Raw genomic sequence first — 15,735 nt, forward strand, 5'->3', positions numbered from 1 at the left:
GATACACGTCGACCACAGGGCCTTCTACCCCCCCTACCCCCTCCTCCGTTCTCCTTCCCACCTCCCCTACCCCCCTCCCCCACGCTACCACAACCCTCCACTCCTCACCCCTTCCCCTCACCCTCCCCCTCCTCCCCCCCTCCCCCCCCCCCCCACACACAAACGTACTTGCCGTACAAGTTTGTAACTTGTTCGTCTTCAACCAAGTCGTGGAGTGTTTACCTGTACTGAGCCGGCTCCGTCCCAGTGCGAGTCCGCAGGTCGGCGGTTGCTGACGGCGCGTCGACGTTCTCGATGAGCTCCTCTAGCCGCTCAGTGGGAATGTGGTAGGTATCGATGGCAATGGCAATGAGGGTCTCGAGGAGCCGCCCAAGCAGCTCGTCGCCGAGAACAGACTGCGAGATGGGAAGCGCCGGCGAGGCATTTGCTCGCCGCTCAACTTGGTTGACATCGGCGAGGAGCTGGACCGCCGACGACGCGTCGAGCATCGCGTAGTCGTCGAGCCGCCGCCCGCGCCGCGCCAGTAGCACATCTGCGAGTGCAGAGCTGCGCGCCTTTTGGCTCACTGTGCTCGACATAACAACCGAGAGCTCGCGCCATGCAATGGTGCCCTGCTGCTCGCCAGGTTCCATGCCCGCAATCTGATCGCCCTCCTCAGGCTTGAGACACGGAAGGCTGCCTGCCACCCGAATGGCGTAGCTTGTCCGGAGCGCTTTCTTGACTCGTGCCAGCGACGCACCTACAGCGAGTGAGACGGCGAGCGTCGTCGGCATCCACGTCACCTGCGCCGCCCGCTCCTTCAGATCCCCAAGCGCTGCCGCCGGCACCGCTACCACCACAACTTCGGCCACCTTGGCCGCCGCGTGCATGTCGTCGGTGAGCGTCACGTCGCGACGCGCGAGCGAAGCATGTCTACTCGCGTCGGGCTCGCGGACAACCACAAGTAGCGATGACGCCGCAGCGATCGTGCCCGAGTCAAGCAGCGCAGCGACTACAGCCTTGGCCATGGCTCCGGATCCGATGATCGCCACCCTCAGTGGGCGCCACGCCAGGACCCGCGCGACCGTCACCCCGATGCCTTGGCCTCCTCCTCTGCGCTCGGACGCGCTCTCTCGCGCAACAGCGTTGGCGAGCTTGATGGCCTCATAGCGAAAGTGCATGAAGATCTGAACAAGCTGGACAACACACGCGCCTGCGCGGGCCAACCGCAGCGACCGGATCTTGCCTGCCGTGCTCGACCTCGGCAGCGCCGATGCCGGCAGCCCGAGCGAGCAAACCAACTGCAGCGCGTTGTGCGCGGCTACTTTCTGTCGATCCGCCAGCTCTTCAGCCTCGGACCCGTCGACCACCTCGCCGTCTCGCCCGAGTCGGCCTTCACGCCTCGCTCGTCCGCCACCCCCGTTCTCCCAGGCAGAGACGAGTACCAGCTCAGTCCCGAGTCCATCGTGCTGGTGAAGCTCGTCCAGCTCGACAACGGGTCTGCCATCCTCTTCGCCCTCTCTAAGAAGTCTTCGAGTGAGGTGTGCGGCAAGTGAGCGCCAGGCCGCCCCACCCGCCCACGGCCGCTCGCTCGTTTGACATCGCCACACCCCTCTCCCCTCTCGCGCCATGCAGGTGCTGTCCAAAGCCACGCAGGTGTCCCTGTCTGCTGGACAGGTCATCACTTCCCCGGTTGACGTTGTCCGTGAGCTGGTGGAAAACGCTCTTGATGCAGGTGCCTCGGCCATTACCGTCCGCATCGGCCCCGACTTTGCCTCGATCTCGGTCACCGACGACGGCTCGGGCATTCCGCCCGACTCTCGCTCCTTGGTCGGCCTCCGCTACACAACCTCAAAGATCACAGACTACGCAGACCTGGCCAATGTTGCCTCCCTTGGCTTCCGTGGCGAAGTACGACCACCCCCTCCCCCCCCTACCCCCCCTCCCCTACCCCCCTCTCCTACCCACAGGCCGTCAACTCTATGGCCACCCTCGGCAAGGTGGAGATCACAACAAAGTGCGCAGACGAGGACATGGGTACGGTGCTTGTTCTCGACAGTGGAGGCGCTGTGGCGTCGTCGAAACCGGCTGCCTTTCCGACCTCAAGCGGGACCCAGGTCGCGGTCTCGAACCTCTTTGCAAGCTACCCGGTCCGCAAGCGGGTGATGAAACAGCGCCGCAAGGCGTACAACAAGTACATTCATGCTCTCATTTCCGCCCATGCCATGGCCCGCCCGGACGTCCGCTGGCACTACACCTCGAGCCCGGCCTCGGCCTCGCGCGCCCTGGCCTCGCTCAACGCTCCGGCCTCTTCCTCGGTTGCCGACGCCATCGGCCGCATTCTTGGCCCTGCGCTGGGCAAGGGCCTTGTTCACATTGTTTGGCCGCCACCGCCGTCCGAGCCATCCGACGCAGCCTCGCCAGACCTCTCGCTCGAGCTGTACGTGCCGAACCCGGACGCGTCGCCGGCCGCGATCAAGGCGCTCACCCGGTCCTCATCGGACAAGGTCTTCATGTACTGCAACCTGCGGCCCTTTGATTCGCCAACTCTGCTCAAGCTCCTCGCCTCGGCCTACCGTACCTTCTTTGACGGCCGCGTCTCGTCCTCGGCCTTTCCCGTTGCCCTCGTATTCGTCTCGGTCGCCCGTTCCGCCCTCGACATCAACGTCACGCCCGACAAGCGGACTGTCATGTTCCACGCTGCCGACGCCGTCACCAGCGCGCTCGATGCGGCGCTTGACACCGTCTACACCCGCTCAATTATCGACGTCCTCACCTCGCAGCCTACACCGCTCGATTCAGTCGCCGCACCCGCCCGCCGCCACGACCCGGCCCCTTCGTCTCGTCCGCCGCCGCACGAGCTCCCGCCACCAACCCGTCAGACCCAGATCACGCTCTCGCCGGCCCTTCCGCCCATCTCGTCGCCCGAGAGCCTCAAGCGGAAGCGGACCGAGGCCGAGCCGGCACCCTCCTCAGCCGCAGCTCCCGCTCGAGTCCCCGAACCCGTGACGGTCACCAATTGCGACGCCATCGTCGATGACGACGACGCCCCGCTCGCCAAGCGCCCTAGACCCCTTGCCCACCCTCCAGCCGAGTCACCGGCGCCGGCCGCGCCCACCCGATCGTCGTCGGGCGATGAGCCTGCACCTCCGGCCCCGGCTCCGACCCAGCCGACACAGGCTGTGACTCAGTTTGAGCCGATGGACATCGCTCCTGCCGACAACGGCCCCTCCGCCGACGACGGCGAGGAGCTCATCGACGTACTCATCTCGTTTGAACGGATGTTCACGCCGTCGGTGCCGTCGCCTGACCGCTCGCTTCTCTTTACCTCGTCGGCCCCGCAGCTGGTGGGCACGTTCAGCGGCAATGACGGCGGTGCTTTTGCCATCGTTGCCGCCTTCCCAGCCCTCTACGCCATCTCCATCAAGGCGTGGATGGAGGAGACGCTGCTAGCCAAACTGCTCGAGACCTTTGCGCTCCCGCCGTCGCCGCTCCCGCTGCCGGTTGTAGTCTCGGACCCGACGACTCTCGGCGGCGAGCGCAACTTTGCAGCCGTCATCGCCGCCACTTCCACCCCGCTCCTTGCCAAGTGCGGCTTTGACGTCAAGTCCGGCTCGACAAACGGCAAGGCGTCGCTGCAGGTTGCCGGCATCGCCACCCAGCTCATCCCCGAGTATGGCCTCGTCCACCTTCGCGAAATTGCCGAGTCGCTCGTCGCTGCCGACGACGACGGCATCGCCCTGGCCGACCTCTCACCCTCGGCCATCCGGCCGCGCGCCGTCGTCGCCTTTCTCCGCACCGAGGCTGCCCGCATGGCCGCCGCCCAGCTCGCCTCGGACTCCACCGCCATGGATCTTGTCGAACCATCAGCTCGCGCCAGCATGCTCGCCCCACACCTCGCTCTTGCCTGGATCCGCAAGCTCGAGGCCTCGCCGACCTCCTCGCCCAAGCGCAAGCTCCCCATCCGCCGCCTCTACTCGTTCGACCGCCTCCCTGAGCTATCGTCGCAAGTCATCGCCGCCATGACCAACCCTCTCCGCGCTGTTCATGCCCGCGAACTCCCTCCAGTCGCGCCCCTTCCGAAGCCACCTCTACCTGTTGATCGCCCGCACCCGTGCTCGGTGCAAGTAAACTCTGCCATCCTTGCCGTTCTGCCGTCCGTACGTGCCAGCGTGGCCTGCCCGGACGAGATGCTACCGAGCCCACACCCCACCCTCCCCCCTCCCCACCACACACCCATGTGGGAGCTCGCCATCTCTGCCCGTGACCCACAGAACTACACCGGCACCCGTAGTACGCCCTCCCCTCACCCCTACCTCTCCCCGTTCCCCACATGCCCCCCCCTGTGATCACGACCTTTTTCCGCCACCCCCTCACCCCTCCCCCCTCCCACACACAGCACGGACGGTACACCTCCTTGCTGGTCGCGAGTACACGGTGGGGAGGAAGAACATGGACATTACTATTGCCGACTCGTCTGTCTCCCGAATGCACGGGAGGTTGGTTCTGGAAGTGCCGGGCAAGAGCTGCGATGGTCCTGGCCGAAGGCCTGGTGGCGACTCGGGCACTACGTCGTCGTCCTCGACTTCTGTTGCTCTGCCAAGGGGATCGCTGGCGACCATCTCGTTTCATGATGCCTCTCGGTTTGGCTCGCTTCACAACGATCGTAAGATGACTCAAGGCGAGACGGTGCGGCTGTCATCGGGCTCAATCCTTGGTCTCGGCCTCAACGGCTCGACTGCCACTCTGCGGTACAACGCCATGGTCATTGCGACCTCGTCGCTGCCGTCGGAGAAGCGTGCGGGCCTTGGTCCGCTCCTTCGCCAGCTCGATGCTGGCTTTACTCCGGTCTGGTCGTCGAGTGTCACACATCTGGTCATGGAGAGCATTGTGGTGACGCAAAAGGTTGTCCTCGCCTTGGTCTACGGCGTGCCCATCGTGACTCCTGACTTTCTGGAAGCTCTGGTGGCATCGGCATCTGCAGGCCGATCTGAACTTCCGAGCCCAGCCGAGTACATGCCGCGCGTGGTCGACGACATGGTCGACATGTCGGTGGCGAGCTTTGACCCGCGCCCGCTCCGCCGCAGCCTCTTTGCCGGCCTCACCTTTGTCTTTTTCGCCGCCAACGAGTCCGATCCGTCGCGGGAGGTCATCGAGGCTGCCGGTGGCTCCTGCATCCTTGCTGCCGCGCCAACCAAGGCGGTTGTGGCCACCCACGGCGCTGACGCCCGGTTTGTGGCCAACATGGACGATCCCGACGAGCCGCAAGCAGCTGCGCTCGCTTCCGCCATGGCTGCCGCTCTCGGCCCCCACCCGCCACGAATCGTCCACGTGAGCGAAATTGCGCTTGCCATCCTCGCCACCTCGACCGAGCGGTACTGCAATCCGTGGATGACCGTCGAAGGCGTGCCTCTTCCGCGCAGCGACTCCACCGCCCAAGCAAGCAGAAAGCGCAAGACCTCGCCTGACGCCAGTACCGAGGCTGCGCAGCCGTCTGCCAAAAAGGCCAAGACCAAAGCCGCGCCTAGTGCCAGGTCCAAGCCCAAGAAGCGGCGCGGCTTGCTAGCGGTCGACGTGCCGCTGGTGCCGGACACGCCCATATCGCGCGGCCTCGGTGGAGCGGAAGCCAGAGCGGCGCCTACGGGTGTGGTGCCCGAGACGCCGCTTGGTGTGCCGCTATCTGCACCATCGCCCGCGGCGGCTCCCACGAGCTCTACCGGCGGAGGTAGCGCAGTACGTGCGCCAGCGCGGCAGGGGGCGCCGCTGGCCGCCACCACTGCCGCCGCCGCCACGCCACTCTCGCCCTCGCTCGCCCGCGCCGCCACCGCCGCTGCCACCGCCGGCGCTAGCCACAGTGGGAGTGCAAGCCAGACCGCCGACGACGGCATCGAGTGGATCTCGACGCGGACCATGTCGCCACCGGCGCGGCCGGCCAAGCCGAAGAAAATGGCCGGCGCCGCGACGCCTGCCCCGCCAGCCGAGTCTCTTGTGCCCAAGATGATGGCGCTCGTCGACTCGGCCAAGATCTCGCGCGGCAAGCGGAGTAAGGGCAGAGGTAAGCATAGTAAGGTGCTCGACGACCTCGACGACCTCGGCGTGGTCAAAGGCGATGTCCACGAGCTTACTCCGCTCGACGATCGCACCTTTGATGCCGAACACGCCACCCTCATTGTCGAGATGGCCCCGCTGGTGGTCGCTCCCGATGCCGCGACTCGCCCATCCGGCTGGTACGCCGAAGCACCCCTGGTGACGCCTGCCCGCCCTCCCGCTTCTGCTGCCGCCGCTGCCACCGTCATCAGTGCTAGCGATCTCGAGCCGTACCATGATCCAGCCAGACTCTGGTGAGTAAACATCACAGTGCATCCCCTCGCGCCTGCCGCAGATGCGTGCAGGCGGACCGCTTTCGGCGCCGTTGATCTGTAGCCGCCGCCACTCCTCGCTCGACTCGCATGCCATGGCGGCGTCAACCCCTCCCCCAGCCGACGGAGCGAGTCAAAGCCAGCTCGCGACCAACTGGCATGGCTCTGTAGGCTCCGTCCTTACCCGAAACAAGCTCCGGTTGGTGGTGGAGAGCTCGGAGAGCCTTGCAAGGCTGGGCGAGGAGGCCGTCACCACCCTGCCCACCCTCGAGCACCTCGCTCGGGAAGCCTTTGTGGAGGACGATTTTGACGGCGAGCTGCATGCCATCTCGCTCCGTGCCAGCGACGAGAACGACAAGATCGTGGCTTTGCTCTTTTGGCGAGGCGTGCCGGTCGATGAGATGCGCGAGTGGATCGCCGCAGCCCAGGCCATCGAGTCGCGACTGTCTGTCGCTCCCATCGGGCTGCCCACGACGCCGCAGCTCGCGCTTGGCAGCGGCGGCGAGCGCGGCGAGCTCGCCATGGTTCCGCTGCGTGTGGTGAGTGATGGGCAAGTGGCGTTTGCTGATGGCGCAGTTGCGCCGGCAGCATGGGGTGACTCGCCGTTTGACGGGTGGATGAAGATCGAGATCATGGGCACCCGGCCCGGGTACGGTCGGAAGGGGTATGGGCGGCTGCTGCTGGCAACGGCGCTGTTTATGGCTGCCGTGCGCGACGGGCGGCGGCATGCGGTGCTGCAGGTGGCCGGCGGGGTGGACAACGTGGGCGCCCAGCGGCTGTACGCATCGTTTGGCTTTGAGAAGCCGCCCGACGGCGTCTTTGCCTACCCCAACGACTCGATCCTTGTCCTGTATGACATTCCGGGCGCACTGCGGGCAATGGCCAGCGCCAGCGGCGCCATGCGCAGCCGGCTATCCGAGCCAGAGAGTCACCGAATCACCGAGGGCAAAGACGAGCAAGTCGGAAAAGAATAGATAAAAGGCGATGTTGTAGGCGACGTGCCAGAGTTGGTGAGAGTTGCCGAACAGGTCGAGGACTCGCGACTGAAAGCAGATCCATCGCTCCGGAATCTTGGCCAGGTACAGCGTCATGCCTGCAAGGAGGAGGACGACTGTGGCCACGGCTCGGCGTGACGAGCCGCCGCGGAGCGAGACAAAGGCCGGGAGGGTGACAAAGATGCCGACACCGACGTTGGCCACCAGGAGCGCCACCGGCGACTCGCGTGCAATGTGCACCCGATACCGCGCCACAGCCATGCCCATCACCAGGCAGACTGCCGTGAGGATCATCGCCGCATGGTGCGCCGGCCGCGGGAGGAATGGATACGGGTAGTCGACAGCGATGAGGCCGAGCGCGTAGGCGATGAGCGCGACGGCAATGCCAAACAAATCGACAGCTGACCAAAAGTGATACCACATCGGGATCTGGCAGAAGAGGTGGTATGTGATGGTGGCGAGGCAATTGACAAGCGCGAGGCAAACGCCTGCTACAAACACGCCCGGATGGAGACTAGCAGTGGTGTAGAAGGCCGGCGTCGCCGCAGCGTTGGCCAGCAGCACCAACAGCGGCACGATGCCAAAGATCACCACCGTGTACACGTTGAGCGTCTCATTGTTGACTTTGATCAGGGTTTGCAAGCAGCTTGCATGGGTGCGGAAGACGGAAAAGCCTGTCTTGATATGGATGTTCTTCAAAAAATGCGGTGCCGCCGTCCTGCCCAACCGTCGTGCTCCTCCTCCTCCGTCTCCGTCACCGTCTCCGCCACCCCCCACATCCACCACAACCTCGTCTGCCGCCTTGCTTCCATTCCGTTCACGCAGCGTCATTCCTGCTCACCACGCCCCACCTCTTTCTCTATTGCGCGTCGAGTACCCTTCTCCTTCTCCCCCGCTCCCTCCTCGACCCCCAACCCCCTCACCCTCCCCTCTTTCCCGCAGCCACGGCAAGCAACACCTTACCCTCCCCCCCCCCTCAACCTCTCCACCGTGACTGACTACTTTTCCCCCACCGTGACCAGCTTCCACCGTGACACTCGATCCGTCTCCCTCATTGGCGCAATTCAATCCGTCACCCGACTCAGTTCTTTTTTAGCTGACCACATTCGGCTCGGGCGGTAAGTGGCTGGAGGGGGGAGGTTTTGATTGGTGAGAAATATATGATGATAATGGGCAACAACGTTTGGTTTGCGGGAGAGTGGCTGGGTGAATTGGGTTGAGGGGGTGGGGGCAGGGGGCCAAGGGGGCAGGGGGCAGGGGCAGGGCAGGGTATGGGGAGGGTTGTGAATGGGAGGAGTGATTATGGTGTGTAGCGGGTCGTTGGCTTTACCTGGTGGTTGCCCTTGCCTTGTTCTCCTTCCCCCCCCCCCCCCCCCTTCCCCCCTCCTGCGCCCAACGTCAACCGGCTTGCAGATCTGTGCAAAGGGTGGAGAAGGGTCAGGGAAGGGAAGGAGAAGGAGAAGGGTGAGAGATTGAAGCACCACCACCGCAGGCATAGGGTGCCAGACTACATACACCCGGGAGTGTGTGTGCGTGTGTGTGTGTTTGTGTGTGTCTGTGTGGGGGGGATGTATGTCGCGTTCTTCACATGCCCTTGTCTTGGTATGGCTCGTAGTACTCACCACTTGGTCGTATGCTGGCAATAGGGCCGTCTGCACTCGTCACACTTCGTCCATACTTCGTCCCCTCCCCTCCTCCCCCCATTCAAGCCACATTCCTTCTCCACTTTGCCATCACATACATCCTTCAGCTCAATGTCGTGCTGTAAGAGTGTGCCTGTTCATGACGATGAGCTGGAGATGTCTATGTCGGAGATCTCGGCTACTGAGGACAATGACGTCTCGGGCTACAAGCGCATTACAGAGGCCGGCGAGCTGGTGAGGTTTGCGTTTGGAGAGATGATTGGAGCAGCGCAAGACGTCAACTCGCAGTTTCGAACAGAGATGCAAGACGTGATTGTCATTGATGATGCTTTTGGTCCGGATGGCCTCCGTACACTCTGTTGTGTATTCGATGGCCATGGCGGAGCCAGAGCGTCGGAGATTGCCGCCGAGTTTCTCCCGCGAGTCCTAGCGCAAGAAGTGGGCCAGCGCGATCCCAAGGACATTTTCCAGGACGCGTTTCTGGCATCAGACACAGTGTTTGAAAACGAGGGCATTTTGTATCATGGCACTACGGCCATGTGCGTCATGCTCGAGAAGTACGGCTCGACCATGCTGCTGCACCTCGGATCGGTTGGCGACTCGCGCGCTGTGCTCTCGTCGCGTGGCCGTGCCATCGATCTTGCTCCTGTCCACACGCCGGCATCTGAAGACGAAGTCACCCGCATCCAGCGCGAGGGTGGGTTCCTCGCCCGTGGTAAGGTCAACGGCATGGTCGCGGTCACACGCTCGCTCGGCGACCTCGTCATGAAGTCCATCATCATTTCGGATCCATTTACCCGCACCGAAGTCCTCACCGCCGACAATGACTGCATCGTTATTGCCTGCGACGGCGTGTGGGACGTCATCCATCCTCAGTCAGCCATCGATACCTGCATCCGCTCGCCCGATGCAAAGTCGGCCGCGCAAGCCATCCTCAAGGCTGCTCTCGAGCTCGGTTCCACCGACAACCTCTCGGTCATCTGCGTCAAGCTAACTTGACAACCGCTGCAATGAAGGATACTCGCGAGGGCTCACGTCGCGTGGCCATCAGCCAAACGTAGCGTTGAGCTTGGACGCGTTGCCGGACGAGGCCCGGACCCGCCGCTGGGCGACGACTTTGCGGGCGGCAAAGCACATGTCGCACGACCGGACCGGCTGCGGATGCGACGGGAGCGCGACCCGGTTCGACGAGCAGTCGGCGCAGTAGATGTGTCCACAGAGTCGGCAATGGTGCTTCCGGCGGAAGAGCGAGAACGGAGCATCGCACGAGTTGCACGACGACATGTCAGCGTCGGGCACCCACGTCTCCTTGTTGAGCTCGGCGTACTCTTTCTCCTGCAGCACATTTTCCAGCTGCGCCACCTCGGCGACAAGCACCGAGACCGAGGCTGAGAGCTCAGCGACCTTGTCCTTCTCGGCTGCCAGCGCTTCTTCGGCTACGTTGCGCGCCCGGAGCGAGGCCTTGGCCGCCTCTTGCGCATTGCGCAGCTTGCGCGCCAGTCGTTCCTCGGCGCCACGGCCCTTGGCCAACACACCCTTCAGCTCGGTCTGCAGCATCTGGTTGAGCATTTTCTCCTTCTGCACCTGCCGCTCCGCCACAGCCGTCTGCTCCTCGGCCGCCGTCTTCTCGCTCAGCGCCTCAGCGAGCGCGTGCTTGATCGACTGCACCTCGTAATGGTGCTGCGCCTCGAGACGCGCCGTCGTCGCTGCCACAGCCCTGGCCCGAGACTCGGACTCGACCGCCGCAGCGGGAGGCGAACCGCGGCTGTCACCGTCGTCGTCGTCGCCGCCGCCGCCGCCGGCATCGGCTCTGGTGAACTCTTCTCCGCATGTGCTAGCCTGTGCCAGCTGCGCATTCTCCTCCTCCAACGCGGCGTATGCCAGCTCGAGCGCAAGCAGCTTTTCGGCGTGCGCCTTGCGGGTCTTGCCCATCGCCTCTTGCAGCGCCGCCAGCGCATGAGAGGTTCTGGAGAGCTCGGTCGTGGCGTCGTCGCGCTCGGCAGCGGCACTTGCGGCAGCGGTCTTTGCCGCGGCCAGCGCTGCCTCGAGCTCGACGATCCGCGCCTCGAGCGGTTTGACGGCTGTTGCGGCTGCAGCGGCAGCGGTCTGGCTCTCTTGCAGTGAGTGGTGCTCGAGAATGAGGTCTTCGAGCTCACTGCGGGTCCGAGTAAGAGCAGCCTCGAGCGCGGCGTGCTTGGCGCCTGCAGCATCGAGCGCCTGGGCGAGTTCAGTAGCCCGGGCCGCGTCGGCAGCGGCGGCGTTGCGGCACTCGTCGGCGTCAGCACGTGCAGCGTCGGCCTCTTCCGACAGCGAGGCAATCTGCTCGCAGAACAAGTCACAGCGCGCCTTGAGCTCGTTGAGCAGGTCGGCGTCGATGGCGCGGCCTTCGGTGAGTTCGCCGACTCGGACCTCGAGCTCGGCGACCTGGTCGCGGAGGAGCAAGTTTGCGCGCATCACTCCCGACGGATCCGATGAGACGAGCTGGCTCTTGAGGGCAGATATCTCGTCGCGAAGCTGCTCGTTCTCAGCAGCAAGCGCAGCCTCGGCGAGGGCTGCCTTTTGCCGAGCCCGTGCGAGCGCTCGCTCGCTCTCGGCGCGAACCGTTGCGAGCTCGCGGGCGAGGGCGGCCTCGGCCGACTCGTGCAAAGGTGGTGACGCTTGTGGTGGATCGGGTGAGCCCGACATGCTGCCGCGACTACCTCGGCCGGGCGACGACGCTGGTGGCGATGCCGACGGCGACGCCGTGGCAGGCCCGCCCATGCCGGACATCCACGGCAGAACGTCAGACGAGGCAAGCGGCGGGTGGCGGGCGCAATAGTTCCGGAGCGCCACAGCGTCGGCGTCGTCGCCGGTGAGCGAGAGCGAGGTCGGAGTGAGCGTGCCAACAAACGAGACAACCGAGCACGCTTGCATGACAAAGTAGCCCGGGCCGATGAGCGCTCGGCCGGGTGAAGGAAAAGTGCAGGAGCTGAAGGTGTTGCGGGAGGTTGACAGCGCCGTAGTGGACGGCGACGTAGATGAGGCACGGAAGAAAGTCGTCGGCCGAGATCGAGTTGGGCATGTCGGGCTCAGCGCCTCCGGCGGCGGTAGCAGGGCTGCTCGGAGGCGTCAGCGCGGCAAACACAGCGTTGCACGCGTTGAGTAGGACAAGGATCTTGTCATGGGGCAGCGGATAGTCGTCGAGCGCCAAAAGCTGCGCGCCAGCAGCATCAAGCGCACTGCAGGCCTCGGGCCCGAGTAACGGCAGGTCGAGGTGCTCCGGCTTGAGCACACTGCTGAGATCGGCCACTCGCTTGGCAAACTCGTCACCGCCAGACGATGGCGCCAGCCGCTCCCACACTTCGTCGAGGAGCGGAGCAAGGACCATTCGCTCGAGCATAGCCGGAAGTGAGAAGAGCGTGCGGGTCACGGCGCCCGTGCCGGTCCCGATGGTTCCTGCGCGGCGAGCGCGACGGACGGCCGATGCTCCACGGTTTGTCACATCGGCCGCTCCCGCCGCATCCGCTTGCTCTGCCTCTGCCCCTGCCTCTGCCTCTGATAGCGGCGTTAGATGCCGAGCCGGAGCGGTGAGGAGATCGACGTCTTCGGGTTGCCAGGCAAAGAGCGGTTCCGACTGGAGGGCAGCAGCAGCTTTGGGAGCATACTCATGGAGTGCAGCGATAGCTTGTTCTAGATCACAAACATCCGAGTCTCGAGTCAGAGGAAGAATGGGTTTGAGTCGTTTGTGAAGAGTCGATGTGGCCGACGTCAGCGCAGACGCATGCTTGGCCAGCGACCATTGACCGAGCGCCGCCGCCAGTCTTCGGCATGACCCGTCGGCGGCTTCCAGAACGTCTCTGTCGAGCACCACACCTTTGCTTGCTTGGCTAGTCACAGGCGTAGACATAGGGAGTCTGCTCGTCCAACTTGCTCCTGCAAACCTTTCTGCCCGCCCTTGCGTTGGTCGACGCGAGCGAGAGGTGTGGGCGTGCGAGGTGGTGACGGCCAGCGGCCGGCGCTCTTGCCATTGGCAGCCACGACCGGAAGTGATGAGGATAAGCTTGGGAGTGATTGTAGGGGAATCGCAAGTTTAATAGTGCGGCGGGTGACGGAAATGACAACAGTGTCCACATCGCAAGTCGCGTGGCGATCGGAGGTTGGCATGAGGGCGCTGATTCGATCGCGCAGCAAGGACGGGCAGGGCGGGTCATGGGAGGCGTGTAGTCGCACGTAGGATGCATCGCAAGCCACACGGCACGCTACTGACTATTGACCGTGGCGTGGCCGACGACAAATCTCACAGATCGGCAACGTGTCGTGGTTGACAAAGGTGCAGTCGGGACATATCCATGTGCTCGGTGCCGAGTCTGGAGCTGGATCTGACACAGAGCCTGTGTGTGCTGTCGATGACAGCGAGAGCGCGAGGGCGAGAGCGAGCTCATCACCTCTGCCGGAAGCATCGCCGCTGCCGGCGGGTGCGTCGGTAGCGCTGCCGATGACAAAAAGCGTGGCTTGCCGATGCAGCAGCGCATCGACAGCCCACTCTTGCAGGTTGGCACGAATACTGGCGCCATCGAGCTCGTCGACCAGCCGACGGCGACCGATGCGGCGCGGGTAGCTCTTCTCCGAGTCGAGTAGGTAGAAGCAGCCATCGTCGAGCATGCGGACAGCCATCCAATGGCCGCCCGCCCATGATGCCACGTGAACGAGTATGCCCATGGGCATGGCGACTTGGTCGAGTCCGACCATCGTCCGTACCAGCTTTTCAGCCTCTGCCTCTGCCGCAGCCTCGCGACTTGCGTTGCCTCGGGAGTCGACGGCGGCATGCGAGACGAGGAGCCATGGGACGAGATCACGGGTTTGGAGGGCAGCCAAGAGCACGGCAGCGTCATACTGACCAAGCCACCGCGTGCCGTACTCTCCCAACGAGCCACTCGGGTCGGTCGCGAGTCCTGATCCGCCTGCGGCGAGAGTGGCAGCCGCCGAGTCGAGCAGCTCGGTCGTGGCCCACGGCTCGCCGCAGAGGTTGTTGATGGCATGTGCGCCACAGCGGAGGCGGCTTTGTTGCTCGTGGTAGTACTCCACGGATGGCGGTGGGCGACGAGAGTTGGACGCCCCCATGGTGGCTACGGCCGTGGTAGGTGGCGTGGCGTCGAGTGGCGTGGTTGGGCGAGGTGCGCGGGATAGACAGGTTACTCCTCCTCCCCCCTCTTACCCCTCCGGGCATGTGTATTGCAATCGGAGCGCACAAGTCGCGCGGCTAGTTGAACAGTATGATGGCAACGGTGACAAGAAGTGTACCAAAGAGCCGAAAAGCGAGGTTAAGCGGATGGAGGGTGCGGCGGGTCTCGCGTCGGGCAAGATGGATAAAGGTGGCGGCCCACTTGCAGACAATAGCCGAGGCGAGGAAGGAGAGAACGATGCGGATGAGGGTCATCTCGAGATAAACGAGATTGAGATCAAACGAGGTGGCGAGGTAGAAGAAGAGGAACTCGCGTCCAAACATGAGGCCGCGGAAGACCGCCATGTCGAGGAGCGCAGTCTCGCGCCACGTCCGCTTGGCAAGTGCCACAAACGACTCTTCGGCCGAGTGTGCCGGCTCGAGAACCTGCCGCGCGGCAGGCATGAGGTTGACACAGATGAGGAACGGAATGGTGGTGAACGGGAGGAGGATTTGGTCGACCGCAGCGTAGCCAAACATGTTGAGCCCGGCCTCCTTTTCAAAGTACGTGGTGATGACGATACCGAATGCGGTAGTGGCGACGAGAAAGACCCACGCAATGAGAATGCCAACAAACGGCGCGACCGAGCCGATCCGCCGAATGTCGCCACCGGCAGCGACAACATCTTCTCTACGCTCCCCGAGCCCGAGAAGCGGGTGCGCGGCAGCCTCGACGTCGGCATGCTGCTCTTCGAGCATCGGGCTATCTGCATCGTCGCCCCCGTCTCGGTCGGTGTCGGACTCGGCCGACGACATGGAGTGCGAGGCGCCGCCGGCACTCTGCGGCAGTGCATGGTTGATGACCAACGGCGGCCCGCGGGCGACAACAGCGTCGTCCTGGGCGGGCGTGGACCAGCCGGCCGGCAGACGGATGCCGAAAGCCGCGGCGACAGCCGCCAGCAGCTCTGGTGAAGCCTCGTAGATGCATGCCACCGCCCCAAGATAGCCGAGCGCGGTCGGCAGCGCCGCCAGCGGCTTGGACACCTCCATGCCGAACATCACCTGCACGGGTGCGAGGACAAAGGTGGCTGTGAGAAAGCCGACCACAATGATGAGAACGCCAAACGGTTCGCGGAGCAGGTACGCCTGTGCCGTCCAGTACACGGTGTTGTTGACCGCGTTCGTCCACAGCACTGATCTCAGCCAAGTCCCGTGTGAGTGCCTTGGTCTCGCCCCTCCATCCCCATCCTCACATCACAGTCACTTACATGGATGGGCCCACAAGTACGACCACAAGCCAAGCGTGCCCTGTCCCTCGGTGACTGAATGCGGGAGCAGGATCTCTGTCAGGAGCAGGACTATCGCAGCCTGGACGGCAGAGTACACCACTGTGGCGAGGAGGAACCGGAGGTTCGAGTGCGAGTGCCGGACACGGGAGACTCTCTGGCCAAACACCTCGCCAACGACAGAGAGCAACTGCGTTGGCACAAGCACGAGCAAAGACGGCCGACCCATTCCTCTCGCTCTTGTTCTCTCTACCCCCTGTCTTCCCTTCCTCTCGAAGAGTCAAGTGGTCCCCACCGCTGCCACCACCACCACCCACACTCGCTCCGCACACG

The 15,735-nt window shown here is 64.1% G+C and overlaps 5 protein-coding genes across 5 annotated transcripts; 2 read left to right on the forward strand and 3 right to left on the reverse strand.

The window, feature by feature from the left end:
• Positions 1 to 218: 218 nt before the first annotated feature.
• On the reverse strand, positions 219 to 1,486 carry AMSG_05361 (uncharacterized protein; the record flags this gene model as incomplete). Its single annotated transcript, XM_013902334.1, has 2 exons — positions 219 to 1,380; positions 1,419 to 1,486. The coding sequence occupies 2 exons, from the start codon at positions 1,484 to 1,486 to the stop codon at positions 219 to 221; spliced, it is 1,230 nt and encodes a 409-aa protein (XP_013757788.1).
• Positions 1,487 to 1,608: 122 nt separating this feature from the next.
• On the forward strand, positions 1,609 to 7,312 carry AMSG_05362 (uncharacterized protein; the record flags this gene model as incomplete). The annotated part of the gene is made up of 4 exons (XM_013902335.1): positions 1,609 to 1,890; positions 1,950 to 4,046; positions 4,411 to 6,296; positions 6,478 to 7,312. The coding sequence occupies 4 exons, from the start codon at positions 1,609 to 1,611 to the stop codon at positions 7,310 to 7,312; spliced, it is 5,100 nt and encodes a 1,699-aa protein (XP_013757789.1).
• A 113-nt stretch (positions 7,313 to 7,425) lies between these two features.
• Positions 7,426 to 8,164, reverse strand: AMSG_05363 (uncharacterized protein; the record flags this gene model as incomplete). The annotated part of the gene is made up of 3 exons (XM_013902336.1): positions 7,426 to 7,431; positions 7,460 to 8,026; positions 8,111 to 8,164. The coding sequence occupies 3 exons, from the start codon at positions 8,162 to 8,164 to the stop codon at positions 7,426 to 7,428; spliced, it is 627 nt and encodes a 208-aa protein (XP_013757790.1).
• Positions 8,165 to 9,087: 923 nt separating this feature from the next.
• AMSG_05364 (serine/threonine protein phosphatase) lies at positions 9,088 to 9,975 on the forward strand (the record flags this gene model as incomplete). The annotated part of the gene is made up of 2 exons (XM_013902337.1): positions 9,088 to 9,325; positions 9,368 to 9,975. 2 exons carry the CDS (start codon positions 9,088 to 9,090, stop codon positions 9,973 to 9,975), a joined length of 846 nt encoding a protein of 281 aa, XP_013757791.1.
• On the reverse strand, positions 9,696 to 15,673 carry AMSG_05365 (uncharacterized protein). The gene is made up of 5 exons (XM_013902338.1): positions 15,385 to 15,673; positions 14,246 to 15,309; positions 13,248 to 13,848; positions 12,003 to 12,639; positions 9,696 to 11,944 (listed from the first exon to the last, which is right to left on the reverse strand). Exons 1-5 carry the CDS (start codon positions 15,629 to 15,631, stop codon positions 10,024 to 10,026), a joined length of 4,470 nt encoding a protein of 1,489 aa, XP_013757792.1. The 5' UTR covers positions 15,632 to 15,673; the 3' UTR covers positions 9,696 to 10,023.
• Positions 15,674 to 15,735: the final 62 nt, after the last annotated feature.

This window comes from Thecamonas trahens, assembly GCF_000142905.1.
Source record: "Thecamonas trahens ATCC 50062 unplaced genomic scaffold supercont1.23, whole genome shotgun sequence".
In the NCBI taxonomy this organism is placed as follows: Eukaryota; order Apusomonadida; family Apusomonadidae; genus Thecamonas; species Thecamonas trahens.

Bases quoted from the DNA above. Each gene is read 5' to 3' on its own strand.
- AMSG_05365 (XM_013902338.1), bottom strand. From the start codon at position 15,631: ATGGGTCGGCCGTCTTTGCTCGTGCTTGTGCCAACGCAGTTGCTCTCT. The intron at 15,310-15,384 runs GTAAGTGACTGT...GGCTGAGATCAG, and splicing joins GTACTTGTGGGCCCATCCAT to TGCTGTGGACGAACGCGGTC. The intron at 11,945-12,002 runs GTGCCTCATCTA...CAACACCTTCAG, and splicing joins TCGGCCGACGACTTTCTTCC to CTCCTGCACTTTTCCTTCAC.